Genomic DNA, 24,646 nt, shown 5'->3' on the forward strand with positions numbered 1-24,646 from the left:
AACTTTATAATAGTTTCTTGAAAAATAGATTAAAATTGCAAAAATAAAAACACTAAAATTCAACTGATTATCACATACAATGTTTAAAAAACTCCTTTTAGACTTCACAAAAAACCTTTTTATGTCAGACAGCATTTAAGTTTTAAATAAACAAAGGAAACACACTCAAAATTTTTTTGATTACCTTGACTTAACTACAAGAAGAAATCTTATGCGTTTTGGAAGAATTAAAAATATTTATATTTTTAGCAATTGTGAAAGAAGAAAAAATTATTAGAGAATCAGAAGATGGTTGAAAACATTCCAGAAAAATGTCTAACCAGGGTTCTACTACCTGAATCTCAGATTTTTAAAAACAGAAAACTAAATGTTTGCATAAATTTGTACATATTTTCATCATTCAATAATTAAATTTTCAATTCATATTTTCTTTTTACTTAAAACTCTGCAACATGAACAATATATAAAATTAGGAAGTTAACAATAAATGACCAGTGATGTACTTGTGCACAGACGCTTGAATTCTGCAACTCATATAATGTTGAACAATGAGTAGAATTAATATTCCACAGCCCATTCATTTTCAGCAATAAAAGCATCAACCACTTCTTTAAGAGCTAAATTTGGAATTAACTGTTCTTGAACAAGAGGAGTACGTGTCACTGGATCAAAATGCCCAACTCTCTGTAAAAATCAAAAATAAATAGTTACGAGACAAATCAAAACACTTAGTTTACAGTTGAGGCAAATATAACCTGGCAGCATTATGAAGGCTAAACAGGTCTTAATCACAGCATTATAATGCTGCCAGGTTAGGTTTGCCCCGACTATAGATAACTTACTTTTTTTCAAAATAAACGAATTAAAAATTTGGTTTGAAAATTACAGTTTGTAAATAAAGAACAATATATTTCATTATAAAACTTGTATTAAAACATTTATTTTAGGTAGTAAATTTGTTCCTTCAAACAAAAGTAGACTTTTTTTTTTTTTTTTTCCAATGAACAAAGTGAAAAATAAAACATTTTTCTTCTGAAATATTTTCTACTTGATTATTTAAAATATTTTTACCCAAATGAATGGGTAAATAAAACAATGAATGAATAACTGAGTAGATAATGAAACAATAAATAAGTAAACTTAACTTATTAATACATGAGAAAAATAAGTGAATAAAATAGAGACAGCTTTAAAAAAATAAGTGAAGAGGGACACTGGCAGTTTCTTACCAAGTTTATTGAAATTAAAAAGACATTAACAACATAGGGAGATACTTGTGATCAAATAAATGTCAGAAGAGAACTCCTCTGAATTACACCACAGCTTAGAATAGAAATAACAAAGCATTATAAGTAATTTACCATGCAATGGCTGATACATAAACAGCCATCAATCTAAAACCTAAAAAGCTTACAATTTTTGGAAGGAGAAAATTAGAAAATCAACAGAAAGAAATACTAAATTTTGAGCACAACTTTTATTGCAACATTACGAAATTTCAAATATTACCACTTGATTTTGGATGTAGTAACAAAAAAAAAAAATCATCACAAAGAGGAAATTTAAAACAACAGAAATAAAGGTTTTTCCTTTCTTGCACCTGAAAAGAGAAAGGGGATATACTGACCTGTAAGTGTTCTTCAATATCTTTTCTGTCATAAGTGATACCGCTAGGAGTAATTACAGGTTCACGCATAATATCAAAACTGATTTTCCCACACAAGTAGTCAGGTACTTCTCTTTTCTGGATTGGAGGAGAAAAAAGTACTGAACAGTTAAATATTGTATTAAAATATATTTTTAAGATTCCATATAGCACATCATCATTAATTACATATCAGTGAACTTGTAAAGGGTGATAGAAAACTAATATTATGAATGGTTTTCTGCTAAAGATAGATTTTAAAAGGTTCACAAAATTCAAATATTTCCCATTATATAATTTTCCAGATTGAAAAAAAAATATAATAATAATAAAAAGAAAAAGCCTCCTTAAAAGACACTTGCTCATTGGGAAATATTTGCTTCACCTTCACTAACTCAAAAGTCATTTTAGGTTATTTTCTAGCAGATGAAAAAATGAGCGCAAACCAATTTTATCCAGAGAAGAACACTTCATCAGTACATGTCCATAATGTTGAATGTAAGTAACACTGACAGTGTTGCAAACCATTTTTCAGTAGCTTCAGGAGCATTGAGTTAAAAAATGAGTATCTGAAATTCTTCAAGAGCAACAAGGTTGAAAAATTATGACTTACTGTTACAACTAAGAAAACTTAAGAGAAACTTAACTTCATTTGAATTAATTGGTATGAAGCAAAAAGACTTTGGATGAAGTTTAGGCAACATAACCCAGGAGTTATGGAGTTTAAATACATCCACAACAATGGCGTGCTGTTTTCTTCAGTAAATATGAATAAAAAGATTAAAAGGAAGACATGTGAATTTGGGTGCATTAAACCTAGGAATTCTTTATCAAGAAAGAAGAAAAATAAAACAAGCAAACAGGGTTAAATTTTGGACTGTCCAAAACTGATTCAGGACAAGACAGGTGGTTTTTACCGTCCAAAAGTGTCTGAAGCTGTCTTAAGCTGTTCAGAACTATGCTAAATCTCAAGGGGTGTAATTTAATCAATTTGTATTTACTGTAATATTTGAAATGCATAAATATAGACATTACTGAGGTTTAATTTGATAATTTTTTTTTCCATTTATTAAGAGATACTTTACTTTAAAAAAATTGCCAATAACTATTACATAAAACTTACTTATGTAACAGTTGGTACGGTTATGAGAGGAAATTCACAACACAACAAAGACAACTAATTTCAGTTCCATTTATAACACAAAAGAATCTTATTAAATGTGCAATATTTTAAATCATAGTTTTTTAATTATATTTCTTTTAATCATAGATTAAAGAACAAGAAATTGATGATTGAACACTTATAAAACTTGCGCAATTCTTTTTTTAGTTCATATTTTTAATATAATAGTCTGTAACTACAAAAAATTATAATTTATTGCATTTAAGTCAATTATTGCACCATATTTTGAACACTTCCTTTTGCTTTGCATACAGCCATAAATGTAAAAAAATTTGGTTCATGGAAAAAAAAATCCTGCATACAAATTGAAATTTTTAACGAAGAATTTAATTTTTACGCAACTAAATTAAAATCAGCTGCATAAATAAGTTACATATATATTTATACTTGAATGTTCACATTGAATAAATATATTAAATACTCAAAAAAATAATTTTGACACATTTTGTTGTTTTCGATATTTTCTCATAAAATAAAGTTTCAAAAAATAGTTTTGGACACAAGGGTTGTGAACAGGACGGTAAAAACCTTTCCTTTGCACACATGCTTAAACATAAAGAAATTTGGTTACTATTATCAAAAAATAATAATCTAAACATGTAATAAAACAAGATGTTTGTGTGTGTGTTTGTGGCGCGCATTCAGGGAGGACGGTCCAGAAAGATGAAATTTGGTATGCATGTGCAACTTTTGCCGACTGTGAGCACCTCGGGCTTCGATTTTTGATATTTTAATTCGAAAAAAGTTATTTGTTTTATGTGATTTTTAGCAGTTTTTAGCTCTTTTTACCCCTCAGAAACCGAACCAATTGTGCCAGAAAAATATTTTTTGTACTAAAATGTAGCAAATTTAATTTCTAACATGATGAAGAATAACATTAAAGCAGATTGACCAATTTTTGTATTTTTTATGAATTTTTGAAAAAAAAACTTAATTTTGCACTTTTTTCTGGGTTTTATTTTTTGCTTAACCCATCCCTCAAAAAGTATAGAAGCATCTTTTTTAAAAAAATTTAACTATATAATAATCAAAACATTTGTCCCACTTCAAAAGAATTTTTTTTTCAAAATACGCAATACTTTTTTTCTACAATTTTTTTTAATGCAGAACAACATTATCAAATCTTCAAGTGTCAGTCAAATTGGTCGAAAAAATTCTTCTCTTATCTGTGACATCACACCCTGGATTTCGATTCAATACAGTGGCATCGAATTTTTAATCGCTACAATGCTTTTTTTTTTCCTTCCAGCAACGGTTGCTTTTTTTCTTTCCTTTTTACTTTCTTCTATATCTAATATATAGAAGAAAGTATTGGATTCGTGCAAATTTTCGAATTTCGAATTTTGACGGATTCGAATGTTTTGAGGTGTGCTGAGTCCATTTCGACTATTTTTGGAAAATGTCTGTCTGTCTGTGTGTGTGTGTGTATGTGTGTCACGTCTGTGTGTGACCAGTTTTTTGTGGCCACTCTACAGCAAAAACTACCTCATGAAATTGAACGAAATTTGGTACACATATGTGCACCTATGTGAACTTGTGCCCATTGGTTTTTGGCGCGAATTCCTCCAAGGGGGGTGGAGCAATGGGACGTTTTTTGAGTTGCGCGGGACTGCTATTCCCCAGGAAGTAATTGGCGGAATCAGACAAAATTTGGTCCATCTGTTGCCCCTAACAGGAGCAGGTGCTGATTCAATTTTGGTGTCAATAGCTCAAACGGGGGTTGAACTATAGAACGTTTTTTGTCGTCAATTGTGACTGCTGTATCTCAATAAATAATGAACGTAATCAAACAAAAATTTATCGACAAGTAGCCCTTAGAGGGTATAAGAAATGGTTCTATTTTGGTGTCAACAGCTAAAAAGGGGGTGGCGCAATCGAACGTTCTTTTTTTTCCATTGTGAGTGCCATATCTCAAGAAGTAATGCTACGTTCTGGATGAAATTTGGAATAAATATGAATCCATATGTAAACAGGCGTTGGTTTAATTTTGGCGCCAATCGCTCCATGGGGGGGCTGATTTTTTTTTTTTTTATTTGTGTGAATAAAAATAGCTTTTTAATTGCAACAATAAGAAAGATAAATTGTAACAGACTGTCGTCTGCGTTCAGCTCGTGCTTTTAATTGCATGGAAATGATCCGAAATATTATCTCAATGATTTAAAATTTTTAACTGTTGCCATCTTGTGTCTGTTAACAGATAAATGTTTGTAATTATTTTAAGCAAGGCTTTTAAAATAATTTTCAATTTTCATTCTTTGCTTTGCTTTTGAGATAAATCAGGAATTGGGATGGTCATCAAGTTTTGGCATGTGTAATTTTGTTTTCGTTGGGAATATTGCTTCCTCGTTAAGCATGGGGAGGGATCAGAATTATAAGAAAGATATAGAAGAAAGTTTCGTGATGGCCACAACATACTAGTTTTATTTTATTTAGGGATTGCCCCCATTTATTTCCTTTTTCTCTTCCTGTGCTGCTATCACTGATTACGAATGCTTAAAAACAGTAATAAACTAGTGCTGCTGGTATTAATTATATACAAACATGTCAAGTATTACTTGGTATTTCTTTCCTAGTTTATACTAGGAAAGGAATACAAATATGGTTTATGCATAATTTTCTACATTAATCTAACTTTGAACCTTCTCATCGTAGAAATTGCATTATGGATGATGGTTCACGGCATAAGACCATCCATTCACCACAATACTTATGATAGATATAATATCAGATACATAATAAATATCTGTAAACACTGAATAAGGGTATGAATTAGAATGTTCAAATGAAATCAATATAAAATTCACATCTACATATTTGCTTACCATTCTTCTTTCATCAAGTTTTTCAAACATACTATTTAATTCATGTTGGTAATTATCCTGCAAAAAATGAGATTAAAACATGAATGTTAAAATGTATTTTTAAATACATAATTGCTTGATACATAAAATATTATGCAATAAGAGAAGGATAAATGTTTTAACACTTATTTCAAGCATAAAAACATACAGTGTACTTAATGCCTAAGATACTAGTGTAATTTAAATATTAGTCAAAATGTTCAGTAAGTTACCGCCCATTAGCCAGAGCTAATGGGCAGCAGAAATACATAAATACACCGCCAGCTCAGTCAATTCTAGCCAAGGACTGGTCAGTGCTAATTCTATATTACTGTATGACAACGGATTGTATGGAAAGACAAACATCCGTTTTACAGCCGGAAATGGACAAATCTATTATTTTTCAGCGATGCCAGCTTTTGCAAAAGCAGAGTCTCATTCAAATGAGCGGAATACCGGCATCAAATTTTTACTTTTCCCCCTTATTCAGATAGATTCGTCTTATCTGAAAGTTTGAAAATTCCATACAATCCAAGGTTGGACAGTAGCTACCTGTTTGTTTGGCACTCTTGGCTTCCTTAAGAGGTTTTCCACCTCCAGCTCAGTCATTTCCTATGCCGGGCTGATGAGTGCTAATAAGCACAAAACTGCAGTCCTCTGCTGGAATCGACTGAGCTGGTGGTGTATTTATGTATTAGTCAAAGTGTTGATTTTAGATTTAGTATCAAAAAAGGATTATTGATTTAAACCTGATTAAAAGACATAAAACTAAAAATTGCTCAATTCAAAAATCTACTTTACTCATCTTTAGATTTCTAAATTTTTTGGCAAGAAAAATAATGAGGTATTCCACGGAAAATTAGACTTTTGTCCTGCTTTTGACAGGGTCTATATTGCATTTTAAAACATGTAAAAAAAACTTTTCCTAAGAAATCACACATGTTTGTGTGATCTCTTTTTTGAGTCAAGTTTATTATTATTTTATGAAATATGGCAATATTGGCATCTGTTGGAAAATATAAGAAAATTTTAAATTGCAAGAATGGAATTTTTTTAAGTGGTTCACTTAACAGACCTCAATTTCATTAGAACAAGTCAAAAAGTTCTTTAAAGTACAGTAGAACCTTGATTATCCAAAACTCATTTAACCCATGATCGATTTTCGTTGAATTCCATACACTCTTTTTAGTAAGTAAACAATATCACTGGATGGTCACCAGAGCCAGCCACTCTTATTGCATGTACTGAATAAATCCAGAATAAAGAGTTTTCGTAGTCTGCTGAGAGCAATATTTAAGTACTCTGTTTTATTTGAAATTTTTGAATTCACGACAGGTCGTCCACGCAGGATCGCATTGGCTGATTGAGGTTCCACCACATAGATTTAAAGTACAGTAAAACCTGTCTACAACAATCCTGTTGGGAGCTAAAAAAATATTGTTGTAGACAGGTTATCGTTGTAGACAGTTTGACTATTTATGCTGCCATTTTGCTGGGACCAAGGAAAATATCGTTATAGACAGGTTTGTTGTTATAGCCAGGTTTCACTGTACATGGTGATTCAAAAAGAATGGTGAGGTTTCATAAGGTATCTGTTTGGGAATATTGGGCCAACAACTCTCGACTCTGGTGGAGCTTGAATGAAAGAGAGAGTTGTAAAGTTTCAATTGGCCGTTTTTAAATGGTTTTGTTGTATGTTACTGTATGCGTCCCTCGCATTATTTATTATTCTGTTACTCAAAACGATGATCATAGGTGATTTAAGCACTGCATGATTGGCTTTCCTAGGTTACCAGACATAACACCATGCATTTTTTCCTGTGAGGATATGTAAAGGATACTGTTTAATAACCCTTAACTGCTGATCTTGATGAACAGAAAAGTTGGATCCCTACAGCAATTGCTTCTGCGACTGTGTACATACTACAACGTGTATAGTAGGAATTTGAATATATGTGCAATATTGGTCAGGCATCAGGAGAAGCGAGGAAGGCAAATAGAAGATATTTAGAATAATTTAAGTTTGTAAAAATAATAATAATTAGTTTTTGTACCATTTTTACATTCAGAAAAATAAGAATTTGAAACTGCACCATTCTCTTTGAATCACACTGTATATACAGGAAATATCAATGAACATTTAATATAAATATGCTTGCAGAACTCAGTAAATATTTCATCTAAATTTAATGACTTACAGTAAACTAGTGAATCAAATCACACAAAAAAAACACAAGAGTATAAATGAATAAATAAATAAAACTATGAAATAATATTTTTTTTTTAATTACTTACATATCTTTCAGTAAGTCTAGATATTTCATTTTTACTTTTTACACCCAAATTTTCTAACATTGTTAATTGCCTGGAGAAAAAAATAAAAATTAGAATGGTATAGATAAAGATCTACAACAAAATACCTTACTTGAAATCTTGTAAGATAAAAAATTAAGAATGAAATGTTATTTAAACTTGATGTCTTGAAGTTTAAAAAAAAAAAATCAAATCAGAAAAGTTTCCCTTACTTCCTTAATTCATAAAAATATAACTAGTTTTCTAGGCAAGGGTTGTTTGCTTTTAAACTGAACAGCACAGTACTAAATACTACACAGAATAAATAGATCTTTAAATAAAAAGTAACAGATGTATATGACTTTCAATCTCTTGCACTTTTTGAAAGCAATGAAGTAAGTGCCATATTACTTAGTTTATACTTGTGGACCAGTGGCATACACAAGGGGTTGGGCCGTACCCCTCCCATTTCCCTTGAGATTTTTTGATCGATTATAATCCTGTTTATGCTGTACGTAAAATAATTTCAAGCAAAGGTAACAATAATTTCAGATTTAGCAAATGAAAAAATAAAGTTTATTTTCTCTCATGCTTCCCCTGCAAAATTGAACTGCATGTGAACATAAATTGTTCTTTTATGATGATTATTGCTTCGCTGTTTTTATTTTTAACTAGTGGCACCCACAGGGCTTTGCCGGTATTAGAAAATTAAAAGGTCTTTTGGTTCGCCTGTATATTTACAAATAATGTATGATCAGGGTTCATACACTTGTGGTTAAAAAAAATTCCCTGACTTTTCCAGGTTGTTTTTTTAGAAAATTACAGGTTACTCGCTTCATTCAAAATTAAGTTTAAATAGCAATATTTTCAAAATAATTAAAATTGTTTAAAGTAGCAATGCGGAAGAACCGAAACTTTTCTCCTTAGATTTAAAAAAAATCTTAGATTTTTTTTCCTTTTTCAAATTTTAAGTTTTTTTAAACACTTTGTTCAAAATTGTTTTAATCGGTTTACTAATTGATGAAAACAAACTGCTTTCAACTTATTTTAGCATTTTTTCGATGTCATGTGTCATGCGTAATATTAGCCTTTTCCTGTAGTCGTGCAGCAATCTTTTAGCATCTGCTTTTGGTCTTTTGATTCACAATACTTATTTTTTTTTTCTTATTAGTATATCACAAAACATATTGAGCAAAATACAAAGCTATTTTACAGTATAAATATGATTAACTTGTTGCATCGCTCGCCATACCAGAAAATGCATAATAACAAAAATCAACATCTGCCGATTATAGGCCAATTCCAATAAACTTTTTTTTTCTTTTGCTTATTAAAGAATGCTTCCATTAAAATTTTTCTTTTCTAGAATATAATAAATTTTTAAAAATTCATAATTTGTTGCACATTTTATGTTACTTTCAATAGTTCACATAGAGATAAACACCCAATTCTGTTTTTGGAAGTTTACGTCTACTTCCATCATGCAAACGACCAAATATGGCGATTAAGTAAAAACTTAAGATAATAAGTAGATATTTGAATTTGTAGCATAAAAGTAGTTATAAATAATTAATAATCCTTAAAAAACTGCAGTTAAGACGAAATAGTCAGTTTTTAGCACATAAGAGTCTAATTAGAATTTTAAAAAAATGTTCTGAAGATAAATTTTTGCATTTTTCAAGAAAATAATTATGAATTATTCGAAAAAAAGGCACATTTTGCGTTGTTTTCAATACTTTGCACAGCAATAATCATCCAATGCCGTTTTCGGGAACTTAGGCACTTAAAAAGTCTTGTGTACTTCCATCTTGGGAATGACCAAATATGGCGGCTGCGCCCCCCCCCCCCCCCCAGAAAAAGAAGTAATTTTTTGAATTTATAGCATGAAAACAATTAAAAAATAGTAAATCTTCATGGAACTACAATTCAGTTGAAAAGTTTTTGGCACAAATTGCATCCAATGCAATGAAGATAAGATTAAGTTTTAAGAACAAAATTTTTCATTTCTCAAGAAAATTATTTAAAATAATAATAATAAAACAATTTTCAGCACATTTTTGTGATACTTTCATTAATTTGCAATTAAAGAAAACATCCAATTATGCTTTGCTTTTGAAAACTTAGGCATTTAAGGATCGTGTCAACTTCTATCTTGTGAGTGACCAAAAATGGCGACTATGTTTCACACGTATTTAAAAGACTTTCCGATTTAAAAAAAAAAGATTTTCCCAGATCCCCCCACCCCCATTTTCAGGCTTGTGCTTCCGAAGCTGTAAATTGTCCTCTTCCCTGTTAAGTTTGTGCATAATTCCTATTCCCCCAAGGCAGTGGCGTAGCTAGACCCGACTTTCGGGGGGGGGTTACTTCTTTTATATATATATATATATATATATATATATATATATAGTATATATATATATTATATATATATATATAGTATATATATATATATATTATATATATATATATATAGTATATATATATATATATATATATATATATATATAATCGTTTTTCCTTTTCTTCTTTTTTTTTTCTTTCTCATCTCTCTTCCTTTTCTCTTTTTTTTTTTTTTTTTGAGACTAACGTTTCGGGGGGGGTTTTGTCCCCAAAACCCCCCCCTTAGCTACGCCCCTGCCCCAAGGAATTATTTTTTTGAGAACTATTGAGAGTCAAAAATGGCGGCTGCGAAAGTTTTTTTGGGTCGCCACTTTAATTGCCAGTTTCATTTTACCTCAAAATTTTTACAATTTAGGAAAAATAGATAAAAAGGAAGATTAGATCTCATGAAACAAAATTCCCTGGGAAAAAATTGGAAAAAAAAATTTGGGGGGCAAATTTGGAAAATTCCCTGACATTTTTAGCTGTTTCATTTTCCCTGACAATTCCAGGTTTTCCCAGAGCATACCCTGATGATTAATTTCTCGCCAACTGGCTTGCCCATGTTACGGTTTCATGCTTTAATAACTTGGTAATTTACTCGTCCATCTTATGATAATTTTGCTTGGGAAAATGTTCTTAAAATTGGAATAGAAAATGAACAAAATCGAATTTTCAAAAAATTACTTTGAGGTGCACACTCCCATGCTAAACTAATTCTGTGCCAAATTTCATGAAAATCGGCCAATCAGTCAAGACGCTATGCGCGTCACAGAGATTCTGACAGACAGGCAGAGATCCAGACAGAGAGACTTTCAGCTTTATTATTAGTAAAGATTGTGAGAAAAGTAAATGCATTAATTACCGTGCTTTGTGGTATTTTAATTCAGAATTTCTTACTATAAAATTTATTTTATTAACTAATGCTAAGTTATTGTTCAGTTTATTTATTTATTTTTTTTTAAATGTTTTCTGTTCTCGAAAATCGGTAAAATCAAAAGCATAAGTTTGGATACATATTGGAGTTTGATATGAGAATGGCGGAGCTTTGATCCTGGACCCCCCCCCCCCCCTCCCTTGAAAAACTCCTGTGTGCGCTACTGTTGTGGACACAGCAAAATTTTTGAAAACAGTAAAGACTAGATAACTGCATGAAACCAGCATCATTTCTCCACTCCCACAGTCCATCCCTCTAAATGTGAGATTTTTATGCTGCACTGCATTTAATAATATTTTTTTAACAAAATTTGGCTAGCGAAATGGTAAAATGTAAGTATTTATACCTATGTTAACATATTTTTCATAAAAAAATAACTGCTCTTCAGTGTCCCTTTTAGCTTCAACAGCTAACTCAACAGGATTAATTCAAAAATTATAAGTTTATCACTGTTTTATGCAAATTAATTAAAATAATTATAGGGGAACTATATAGTAAATAATATTTCTTCAGGAATAAATTTGTTTATAAATTTTTCTCATCCAATATTACAAAACAAATATCTTTTATTATTTAATTAATTCAATCATTTACCTCTTGCAATTTTTGAAAATATTTGAAATAAAATTGTTGTTTAAAAGGAAAAGGGAAGCAAATCACCTTTCTTTATCCTCAAGTATAAGTTTATTCAGATATGTTTGCAGTTCAATTTCTTGGTCGATTCTTTTATCTTCTTGAACTGTCCATCGTTTCTTTTTTGCTATCCTTAGCTGGCAAGCAATATCATCACCAAAGTTTCGACTTTGATCTTTTGCTAAATCACTAGCTGCAAAAAAAAAAAAAAAAAAAAAAAAATCAAAGGTTAGATCACCAAATATTCCAAGTTTAAGTAAATATAATGAAGTTAATGTGTTATTACAGTGGATCCTTGTTTACTCAAGGATAACTTGATCGTCCCATTAAATTAAGGAATTTTCCCCCACTGATTTGCACAATGCTATCCTTACAAGTATAAAAAAAAATAATTTTTAAAAATTGGTAACTCAACACATAACTAAAATCTGCTTCAGTCAACTACTACCTGCACCTTTCAAGAACTGACCCCCGCCCCCTTAAAATGTCAAAGACAGCCTTAATCTGCATTTTGGGAACCATACTTACAATAAATAACCAGGGGAAAGTAACAGATCCTATTTTTTATCCTCCTATAACCAGGACTGTGGAGTAAGGGTCGTTTTGGGGTAAAGGACTCTGCTGTTTTCCATCCAAATCCAAGAGTTTGATCCATTTTATGCCTCTAAGTACTCTTGGACTTCTTTGGACTTTTTTTTTTCTTTTTTTTCTCTTTCTCTTGTCATTTAAAAATTTTCAAGGGTTGAGATTTATATTCACAATGGTTTTTATCAATGATACGTCATTTGTGTTTATAAATCTTAAGCAGTCAAGCAAATTAAGTAATAAAATGAAGTTTTGGCTGAAATATGCTTTATTGGCTTACATTACTTCGAAATGTAAAAGATTGAAAAAACAATAATAAAATAGACAAACTACTTGGATTTTTTTCTTCATATATTTTTTAAAAACTTAATTCGTCTGCCTTGTACATGTTTGTACCTAATAAGAAAAGTTACAGTTAGATAGATTAGAAATCTTACATTGATTATTTTTAAAAAAAGGAATGAAAAATTATCCAGCAAATTTGCATTAAACATTAAACAAAAATAAGTTTGCAAATTTATTCATCTGTAATTTATTTATAAAGCTTTTCTGGTTACTTTCCATAAATTGGTTTTTACATCTCCCAATAATAAGCAAAAACCATGAAAACATTCTCAAGAAAATAACTTGGTTGTCAAACAGCACTGCAACACCATAATTAAAACTCGGGTTTAATCTGATTTTGCAAAGCACTGACAAGAAAATAGACATCAGTTAATCTTTTAGAGCTAAAATTCAATCATGGAACTAATACACTGGCTGATTCTTAATTTTAAAAATAGTATAAAAGAGATACATACCTCTCTGAAAATATTTTATAGCTTCATCATAATTTTCTAATTCTAGTAGAGCTTGTCCAAAAAAGAAATGGCCTTTAACTGACGTACAATCTAATTCGAGTGCTCTTCTACAGTCTTGGCAAGCAAGTTCCCACTGATGAAGCTTTAGATAACATAATGCTCTGTTTGTAAAGTATGTAGGAATCTGAGGATTTAAAATCTACAAAAAAAAAAAAGTTTTTCAAATTAAAGGCTCAAAAATCACTTTACAAAGTAATCCATTGACAGAAAATATTTCTGAACAACTGCAATTAAAGCAATTTAAATGAAATGTTCCAGTCAATATATATATATCATGATATATATTACGATGTATGTCCGATATTTATTTTGAAAATATCATGATATTTTCTGTATTTTTTCAACTACGGTAGTTTCAAAAAATATACTATATTAATCACGATAATATTGTTCATTTATTATTAAAAAAAACACCAAAAAAGTATGTACTATATTTTTATGATGTATTAAAAAAAGTAATAAAATATTCCTTTTTATTTTATATTCATAAAATAAAAATTAAGATAACAATTTTAATTCATATTAAAAGTGCTTAATTAAACAATAAACGTTGATCAGAAAAAAAGAAAATGACTGATGAATATGCACCAACTATTGCTGCATGATTCAGAAATGCATATTTTTTTTATTTCTGAATCATATAACTGTGTAGAAGTAGCTGATGGAAGAAAAATGTGTAAAACAGCTAATGCTAAATAAGTTATTACCATTAAACTTCAGTTCTCCATTAAAATTGATAAAAACAAAATACTTGATATAAATAATGAAAGAAGCTTTAATATAAGTCTACGTATTGTAATGATAATATACGAAAATATAAAGTGCTTTGAGAATGCATTTACTATTTTCAAGACTTTAGTTTGTGCTGATTGAAAATATGGGATATATAGTGAAATATCAGATATTTTCAAACACTGGAAATGTTATTACAGTTGATGCTCCATTTTACAAAGCTTTAATTCACGAACTCTCATGATTTTACAACAGTTTACCTGCCTTTGAAAAACCTTCTATTGAAACAAAACTATTCGGTTTTTTTAGTGGTTAGTGTTAGAGGTCCCCGAGAGTTCATAAAATGAAGCCTCAACTATATAATAAAATTGTGGGCTGAATAGAATGCTTCATTTTTGTGGAAAATTTTTGTTTGAAAGAAGGCATAAATATTTATAATTTAAAAATTTTTAGAAAAGGAAGCTTAATAACATTCAAATCAAATTCCTACATTCTCCAAAATTATTTTAAAATATTAGCTCAAATACTAAATTTTTAACTTTTCTTAATGCATTAAAAGTATACAAATGTTCCACAATTGAACTTAGCAGCATAAAAAACAGAACATGATAATGGTTATGATACTCAGTGGCTGATTTTCTATATCAAAACTGAATCTATTATTTCAGAAAGGGCGGTAAGTTCAACTAATGCAACTTTTCAGGAATCTATAAAAAGTGATTATTTCTAGAGACGTACCGAGTACTCGGTACTCGGCCTACTCGGCCAATTCGCCGAGTACTCGGTGCTCGGCCAAATTCTGATCAGATACTTGGCCAATACCGAGTAGTTGCAAAAAATTGAATATTGTACAAGAGATATTAAAATTTATAAAAAAAAGAGCAAGCATTATATTCTGCTATCATTTACAATTAAAATTTATAAGTCAAATTTAAATTTTGAGAAAAATGAAGTTTGTAATGCTTTAATGGAATAAATCTTTATTCCATTGTCCCCAAAGTTAATAAAACTTTTTTATTAAAAATTATGCAAAAAATGTAAGTATAGAAAATATGGAATTTTTATATTAAAAATGGGTTTTTGCTACAAACAAAAATTAGTTATAAAAAATATAAAAATACCTTTGATTAAAAAATAAAATTAAATAAAACAATGTTAAAAGCACAGTGCAGGAACACTGCAGACACATGTTTTGGCGTTACAAGGAATTTCTTTTTCAATGCACAAAATGGGAGCTCATGGATTTAAAGGCATCCAACAAAAGTCGGATTTTTTTGTTGTATGTCTTTAAATTCTTTAACTCACATGTTATGTACTTAAAAAGACGTTCCTTGTAACGGGGGGTCAGAAACACGTGTCTGCAGTGTTCCTGTACATTTGTTTTATCTGCTTTTAAAAATTATTTATGTTTGGTGGACTAGAACTATAATTGATTGGTATACAGTGAAACCCCTCCTAACAGACACCCCGCTTATGCGGACAATTTTTAATTCCCCAGTTCCAATGCAAATAACCGGACACCTCTCTATTGCGGACAAAAAAAAATTGTCCGCATTAGAGGGATTTCAATGTAATTTGTTTTAATTCCAACTTGATTAATCATACCTTTTATTTATTTATTTTTAATTTTAAAAATAATTTTTTTGTAAAATTTTTGACACAAACAAAATTGTTTAAATATAATGTGTAATAAAATTTCACTGGAATTCAGTTTTAAAAACTATTATACGGACAAGGAGCTCTATACTACTATTCCAATAAGTTCAAAATTCATCACATGTGTGTCGGTGGTTCTTCTTAAAACATAATTGGTACTTCCTAACTTGGCCGAGTAGTGAAAGGCCGAGTACTCGGCTACTCGGCCAAAGTGCTACTCGGTACGTCTCTAATTATTTCATTCAAAAATGAACTAAATTCTACAAAAATTTTTATGACTAATATAGCCACAGGTAGGATCATTACCTCACCTTAAATTACGTTTCATTTTGTCACTGAAATTAATTTAAAAATTTTTTTTTATTTGGACTTATGTCTTTTCTGCAATAAATATCCTGAGACTAGTTTAGAGCGATGAAAATGTAAATCAAGTGAAACAGATTTGTTCCAAACTGATTTGTGGTAGTAAAAAATAATATAACAAAAGTGCCAAAAATAATTAGTGAAGTCCGTATTCATAAATTCAATATCTTAAGAAAATATATTGTGTATTTTCCTCTTTCTCTCGTCTTGTTTTAGCGAAATAATAAAGTCTGGTGTTAAAAAAAAAAAACAACAACAAACTGAGATAAAAAGCAAAAGTTTTACATGTGTCTAAAACTATATTAATATTCATCAAATGCATCCTCCATGGAAATCTTTTTTTCTATCCTTTTCTTGTCTAGTTTTGTGTACCAAGTGCGATGCAGTCTTGCATAATATAGACGAACACACACGAACGGCGTTCGCAGAAAACTTTTGGCTCTGCAGAAAATATTTTTAAATTACTAAGCGTTAATTTTAAAAAAAATCCCAGTTTATTTCTGTTTCTTCTGAATATTTCCCTGTCTGCTATTCTTGCCCTGTCTTCTTTGCTTTTTTCTTGTGCAAAATTAATCCAAAAAATAATGATTTCTTCTTGAAATCATGATTATAGTACACTAATTACTTAAAGACAAAGGAGCAAACAGTTGTTTATTTTACACAGTCTGAATCCTGTAAGAAGATAATTCAAGCTATGTAAAATAAATAACCTTACAGACTACAGAACAACGGGGTCTCTATTGGTGAATCCTGCAGTAAATTGAGATTCAATGCATTGGCGTTGAGAAAATAAAAAAGCATAAATTTAGGCATTACTTTCTTATTAGCAATAAAAAGTAAGCTTCCTAGCAATAAAAAGTGAAGAAATTCTCTTACAGTTTTCTTTTTAACACCATTGGAAAAAGCGACATTTTCTACTTCAGATCTATCTCGACCTGTGGTTGAAAAACAAAGCTTCTGCCTCCAAAGAAAAGAGTTACAAGCCGTTTTAAATCAAGTTCGAAAAATCTCATCTTCATTCAAGTTGCTAACCATTTTATTTTCCGTTTCCACGGCTATGCTTTTTGAATCCATAGTTTATTTCCATTCTTTCCATTTTAATTCCTTAAACTTATTTTATTGTGTTTTCATAGTTATGCCTGATTGTTGAATGTACGTCACTTGACAGAATTTTATACGAGGGTCAATCCAACAGTAAGGTTCCTATCAATTTTACAAATATACAACACTGTCTATTCTCATTGAAATTTACATCGTTGGAGAAAAAAAACGTTTCTACATTTTATACATAATTGCCATCTTTTTTGTGCATTATTGTCTACAGTTCCTTAACTTCTGCATCAAGTGTCACAGAATTCCACTCCCTGAGTGAGACATGAGTCGACAAACCACTCTGTTCTTGACTGCAGTTCGGAGCTCAAGTCTTGCGATTACCACTTGCTGCTTTCGTTTAAGGAACACTTTGATGGCCAACGTTTCCAGAACGACGACGAAGTCAAAAAAAGGGGTGAAACACTTTTTCAACAGGTTGGCGGTGAAATTTGTGACACTCAATACAGAAGTTAGGGCACCGTCGACAATAATGCACAGACTTACTTTTGGATCGACACTCGTATTTTCAAGGTACTCCGGGCAAAGCAACTAGTCTGATAAGCAACGCTGTACGTGGAGAGGGATACCATCCCTAGAAATAATTGTTTTTTTATTGTAAAAAATACGCAAATGTAACATAAATTTGTTTCAAACCACTCCCTTTAGCAAGCACTCCCAAATCTAGGGTAGTACGGATTTTTCCACCGTGGGAAAAAAAACAGAAAAAATACCATTAGGTATTCTTTTTTTTTTTACACAAAAAATTCCAGACTATAAAGGTTCTTCGACCTTCACATAGAAGTTTGGTAAAACCTCATTTGGAGTATCATGTTCAGTCTTGGTGTCTCAAGAAAGATAGTTCTATATTCTTTATTAATAGGGCTCAATGAAGGGCTAATAAGGGAACTTTCAAATTTAGTTAGTGCCAGACTTAAAAGTCTTAATGTGCACAGTCTGCAACTCAGAAGTGTCAGAGGACACATTCAGTAGTTAAAATTTATCGAAGGTAAGGTGTTAACTTTTTGCATGGAAAGCTGGACCAGGGGGTCATTGCTTTAAGCTATTCAAATCTCAGGCTAACCTGGAAATTAGGAAAAATTATTATTCAGTTATGTTTGTGGGTACTTTGAACAGCTTACAGAAGATGCTGTAATGAGCAAAGGGGTAAGCTTTAACAGGGTTATAGATCTTCATTGGGGACTAATAAACTAGAACCAGCCTAGCTGGGCTGTAACTGATCGTCATATTTGTATATGTAGAAATATGAATGATAACTTAGCAATAATAAATAAATATTTTGATTCTTTTCAATGAATGAACATTTTTACCTCAGATTATTAGTCGTTTATATGTTGTAGGATATTATGTAAAATATTGATTAGAGTATATTTAAAAGCTTCCTTTCTCCTTTTATGGTAACACTTTTACAAAGCAGATGTTTATCATTAAGGTTTAATAAATTCAATAGCAATCATTAAAAATGTGCATTTTTTTTTTAATATAAATTTTTTTTAATATATGTGTCTCAAATAAGAACTACAGTCAGAGTTCGCGCTCAACTATCCGTAACATGGGTCCCAGGGACCCATTAATGTAATAGATTTGGGTCCTTTGGTGGAAAAAATGAGTCCCTTAAATTTTAAACAGAAAATCTTAGTGCGTAAATGAATAATATAAAAATATTTATACTTGGGGGGGGGGGGAAGGCATGAAATAAAATATATTGGTTATTTTTGCCCTAATTTTTTTGTGATTTTATCATTGTAAAATTATTTTCAAATAATACACTTGCAAGACTCAAATGAGATTAACTCAAAATTTACTTTAAAAATGGGTTTTACCATAAAATATAAAACAAGTGCCTCTGATTGATCAAGCAAAAAGCACTCCCTTAACTTTTGTTTTCCTAGAAATTTTTCTTAGTGAAAAAAGCAAACAGACCCCCCCCCCCCCTTCCCAATTATCATTGGCAATTACATAATAATAATAATAAATCGCAAGCAAATGAACCCAACGCAAAAATCGCGATCGCAAAAACGAAACATTTTCTCATATGAGTGTGAAAATTGCTCATTTGCAATCTTAAATCAGTATATTTGACTTTATTTTGACTTGTTCAAAATATCTGTTTTGATTTTTGTTCTATTTTTAAAATCGCGCCATTTTGAAAATGGCGCGATCGATTAATACCCGACTTTTGCAAGTCCAAATAAAAATAACCCATCAGAAAGAGATGAATTATTAGAAAAAGAACAAGGTTAAAGTGCTTTTGTATAAAATTCAAGTATTCATAAGCAATTTAACAAGAAAAATGTAAAGTTCCGAACTCTTTGTGTTTAGCGCGATCTGGAAAATATTCGCCATTTTTTTCTCCCCTCTTTTTATTGGGGATGCAAAATGATGATTTTCAAAAGTAATTCTGGTTACATGAATACCAAATTGCAATATTTTTACTGTACAATTGTCTTGTATTAATCCTGAAGATTGCATTGAAAACCTCTCTCATTTTTAGTCTTCATTTCTGTTTTTAGGAATTTCCTCAAGATAAAAGTTGAGGGAGAGCTTATTCTTAGAATACAGTACAATGGGCTATTTGTGAACTTGCTCCCTGAGCTCTGCCCAGGAGGTCACTGTAAGCTCCAGTCTTATCACTAAAATTCCATTGACTGGTCCACAATAGGGGTGTGTTTGAATAGCTGATAAACAGATAGGGTCATTTTAGTCAGTTTCAGTTGATTCTTCTGGTCCTTTTGAAGCTTAAAAGCATTTACTATATAGATCTTTAGCATTTTCTCCCATTTTTTTTCTGGTTCTTATCTTTTGGTTTTCTGGGTCCCTGGGACCCGATTTTTCGCGGAAGTTGCGTCCCTTTCCCGCGAATTTGCGTAAAAAACCCGCTATAGCGCGTAAACGCGAACCCTGCTACAGTAGAACCTCATTAATCCAAACTAATGGCAGATCCAAATTGTCCGAGTTAGTGAAAGTATAAATAAAACAAAATAACTTAGAAATTGGGCCAAGGTACATAAGAACACTATGCCACAGAAAAATTTTAAACACTCCAGCTTACTGCTACTGATGCCACTTGATGTCATAGTGTCTTTTCTCTTTTTGCGCCACAATGCATAGCACAGGCCTACAAAGTTACATTATTACGTTAACTTTCCTCTTATTTATGTATGTATACATGTACATCAAAATGGTAGTCTGGATTAAGCTGTGTTCGACTAAACAGAGTCGGAGTGAATGAAGGAGCACCGAATCATACAATGTGAAATAAGAAATTAGTGTTAGTAAAAAAAATTTACATTTAAATAAAACTATGTTATGACATTGATATATAACCCAGTGGCGGATCCACAGGGGGGGGGGGCTATCCCCCCCCCCCCAAAGCAATTACCCTTGCAATTACGTTTTCAATATTCCAGTTCCAAAACTTAGTACCCCAGGAGAGGACTACGAAACCTTACCTCTTCCCTAACATCACAAAAAAATCTTAAACTATGTTTTTGGAAATTCAATATCAACATATTTTCGGGGAAGTGGCGCGTCCCAAAAGAAATTCTGGGAGGGATTTTCGAAATCAAAAAATATTTTTTGCTTTCCTTTTCCTTCATTTAATGATGCTAAAATATTTTTCAATACATTTTATCAAGCAGTTTCTGTGGCTTCATATTTATTCATTTATTATTTCTTTTGAAATAGTTTGTACATTGATATTACAAATGCTATGAAATGAAGAAAAGGAGGGGATGCATGAACATGCGCAATACAGTTTTGATTACCTTTATTTTAATCTTATATTCATTTTTCATAAGGTCATTCAAAAAATCACCTTTTTATAGATCAATGTCTTTATGAATGTCAAATGCTAGCTAATAACTGTTCCGATCTTTCAATGAGAATTAGGAGGGAGCCACAGAAAATCAAGTGTGGTAGGCTTCCTCTCTAAAAAAGATTTCTGCGGCCAGTGTTGCCAGATGGTCAAATCCAGATTTCCCCAATTCCCTTCCAACTTTTCCCCAAAAAGCAATGTTTTCTACCAAAATTCCCCAATGCAAAAATTATTTTTCCACTAATATTTTCATAAAATGAATCGACTTCCTCTAATATTTTTGTCTTCTGAAAAAAAAAATTTCCCCAAATAACCAAACTTTCTTATAAAATTCCCCAACTCTTTTTTCTTCACATTTTCACTTTTTTTTTTGTCTTCTTTATCTTTACTAATAAAGCTGAAAGTCTCTCTGTCTGGATATCTCTCTGTCCGGATCTCTTTCTGTCTGTCAGGATCTCTTACGCATATATAGCGCCAAGACCGTTCGGCTGATTTTCATGAAATTTGGCAAAGAATTAGTTTTAGTCCAGTCATCTGGTAGCTTTACCTGGAAAGTTTTCCAGGAGTCATGTAAATTAATATATATAATGCCTAAATTAATTCTGTATATGATTTTTTTGTCGTAAAATAAGTCAGAAAGGAGATACCGTCAAAATACCTCTTTTAGACGCCATTTTTTCAATAATTTTTTCGTAACAAGTATACCGATGACACAGACTAAAATATTTTATTGAGTTCTACCGGTAGAAATTTCGGAAAGGGAGAGAGGGGGGAATTCATGTGGCACCTGGATGGAAGAATCAGTGTTTTAGTGCAGCTAGGAAGAAATAATTGGAACTCGGTTTCCATATTGCCTTTTTCCTCTCGCTCATTTCTACCACAAAAATAATTTTAATTTGTGAATTGTGAGTTTTTATGCAGTTAGTAAATTAACTTGTAAATCGATTGAATTTGTGTTTGTACTATTGCTTATTAATTAAACTCTGCGTCTCCTCGATGTGTTATGATAACTAAACCTCAAAGTAGTGTGGAACGACTTATTCTGCGATAACGCGTGTTAAATAATACTTTGCGGCGCTCGTACGCCGAAACTATTTATTTTACGAAAAAATTGTTGTGATATAAATTGTAGGAAATTTTCTCTAGTTTAATTTTGTAAAATATGTTTTTATCGTAAAATAAGTCAGAACAGAGATATCATCAAAATACCGCTTTTAGACGCCATTTTTTCAATATGGTGGCGCGAGCGGCAAAGATACGAGGTGGCAAAGTAGAAATTCGAAAAGAGCACATCAAAATCTATAAAATTACCAATTTTCAAAACTCCCGGAAAACTTTCCAGGTAACCCCTTTTTTTTTCGACCAAATGACTGGACTATTTGTAGCATGGAGGTGTGCACATTTCAAAATTTGATTTTGTTCTTTTTCTATTCCAATTTTAAGAACATTTTCCTGAGCAAAATTATCATAAGATAGACGAGTAAATTACCAAGTTACCATAACGTGGAAACATAACATGGGCAAGCCAATTGGCGAGAAATTCATTATGCATTATTTGTAAATATACAGGGAGACCAAAAGACCTTTTAACTTTCTACTACGGGCAAAGCCGTGCGAGTGCCACCAGTCATAAATACAAGTGCCTGAACGAGAGATACAAAATAACCAAATTTTTTTTTCTACTCGCATTTACTACTCTCCTTCTGTATGTACATTTAAAATATGATTTTTGTATATATTTAAGAACACTCTTCATCACTTATTTTTACCTGTTTCACGTATTAATCAGTTATTCACGCAGAACATTAATGCGAATTCCATAGCATAATATTCCACATAATGCGAAATGCAAATTCCATAACGTTGAGCAAAGCTAACCCAACACTGTTTGATACAAACAATGTTCCCACTACTTCTTGACGCGAATTTAAATCTGAAAAAAAATCTTTTTTCCCCCGAGGTTTTTTTTTCCCCAAAGAATTCCCCTCAAAACCCATTTCCCCCAAATTTCCCCAGAGAGCACCAGATTTCTCCAAAATGGAGAAATTTCCCCCAATCTGGCAACACTGTCTGCAGCGGCGGGAACATGATCCCCTTTTGTGCTGCGTAAAGACCATTTAAGCCCTCTTACAAAAGTAGGGGTGCTCATCCCGAAATATTACTAAATGTTTAAGAATTGGAAAGTGATTTGTGACTGCTTCCCGATCAATAAGCAGTGAAATATTTTGTTCAAACCTACCTTGCTTTGAAAAGTTTAAATACTGCTTTCCCCCCTCCGTTAATTTTTTTGGGGGGAGGGGGAGAGTGAAATGAATATGTTGTAGTTCTGGGAGGGGTTTTAACTCCAAACCCCTACCGTAGCTGCACCACTGTTGCCGAGAGAGTCTTGAACTTCATGCCTTTAAAGGCCTTCAATTATGTTTTCAAGACTTCAATTTTGAAAAAATCCGGGGGAAGCCCTCGAATTGCTATGTCATCAAAGGTGGTAAGTGGCCTACAATTGCGGTTTTAAGACTTAAATTTCGAAAAAAAATTCGGGTTTTTCAACCCCTTGGTTTTTAGCATCACTAAAGAATCATTAACATTTTTCAAAAGAGAAAAAAATAAAAAAACACGTCATGTTTCAGTTCTTAAACATTTTTAAATTTTATTTTCGTTAGTCCCCCTCCCCATAATGCATTATTCATTCGCCCTTCCCAACAGGATCGTCTGGATACGCTACTGATATAATCCCTACTTGACCAAACATTCTCAAACTTTATTTCTTATTATCAAACAAAATTACCAATTCACTTAAAAGTTTAGAATTAACTAATGTTATTTTGACCCCAAAATGACGTACATTATAAAACTACATGATTATCTTTAAAATTAGAGTTTCATAGGAAAACCTTTACAAACAATGCAACATTTAAACCCAATGCTACGCCTCTCCAGTCACTATATTTGCTCTGTATTTCAAAATGAAGTAAGAATTTATCAGTTTTGACATGTTGAGGACGGGATTTAAAAAATTATTGCACCTCAATGTATAGCCACTGATAGTTTATCTGTAGAATGAACGACAGGTAAAAATAAGTATCTGTCAAAATAGAAAAAAAAAAAACTTAAAACATTAATTTAACAGAGGGGAACCTTAACATACAATAGCTTTACTGTAACAAGACACAGCATCTTCAAACTTTCTAGCGCTAAAAAGTCTGTTTCCTTGCTCTTTTAGTTCAGTGGATGTCATGTCCTGTTTCATGGTTGGTTGAAAAATGAAGTTAATCCAATATTACTGTACGTCACATTAAATCTTTGTATACATGTCACAAATACATGATGAACAGTTCAAATAAATTCTGAAGAAACACATGCCATTAATCACTTTACAAGTGACTTTTCATACACAAAATTTATTATCGATTCGAACAGTTAAATCCAGACCAGGAGACCAGGACATTAGTAAGCGGCGATATCCGAAATTCGCGATTCGTGCTGCCATCTAGTGGGTAACTAATGCTCTTTTACACGTTAGCGCCCGCCATCTTGTTTCATGATCTGAGCATTATCAAAAGAGGAAGATGATACTTCGTTGTCTTGTTTGTCAAGCGTTAATTGTTTGACATTTG

General features: G+C 31.4%; 1 protein-coding gene across 1 annotated transcript; it reads right to left on the reverse strand.

The window, feature by feature from the left end:
* LOC129216971 (E3 ubiquitin-protein ligase CHIP-like) lies at positions 1-24,309 on the reverse strand. Its single transcript, XM_054851195.1, has 7 exons — positions 24,178-24,309; positions 13,295-13,493; positions 11,937-12,102; positions 7,964-8,033; positions 5,651-5,707; positions 1,628-1,744; positions 1-684 (listed from the first exon to the last, which is right to left on the reverse strand). The coding sequence occupies exons 1-7, from the start codon at positions 24,277-24,279 to the stop codon at positions 559-561; spliced, it is 837 nt and encodes a 278-aa protein (XP_054707170.1). The 5' UTR covers positions 24,280-24,309; the 3' UTR covers positions 1-558.
* Positions 24,310-24,646: the final 337 nt, after the last annotated feature.

This window comes from Uloborus diversus, chromosome 2 (assembly GCF_026930045.1).
Source record: "Uloborus diversus isolate 005 chromosome 2, Udiv.v.3.1, whole genome shotgun sequence".
NCBI classification, from domain to species: domain Eukaryota; kingdom Metazoa; phylum Arthropoda; class Arachnida; order Araneae; family Uloboridae; genus Uloborus; species Uloborus diversus.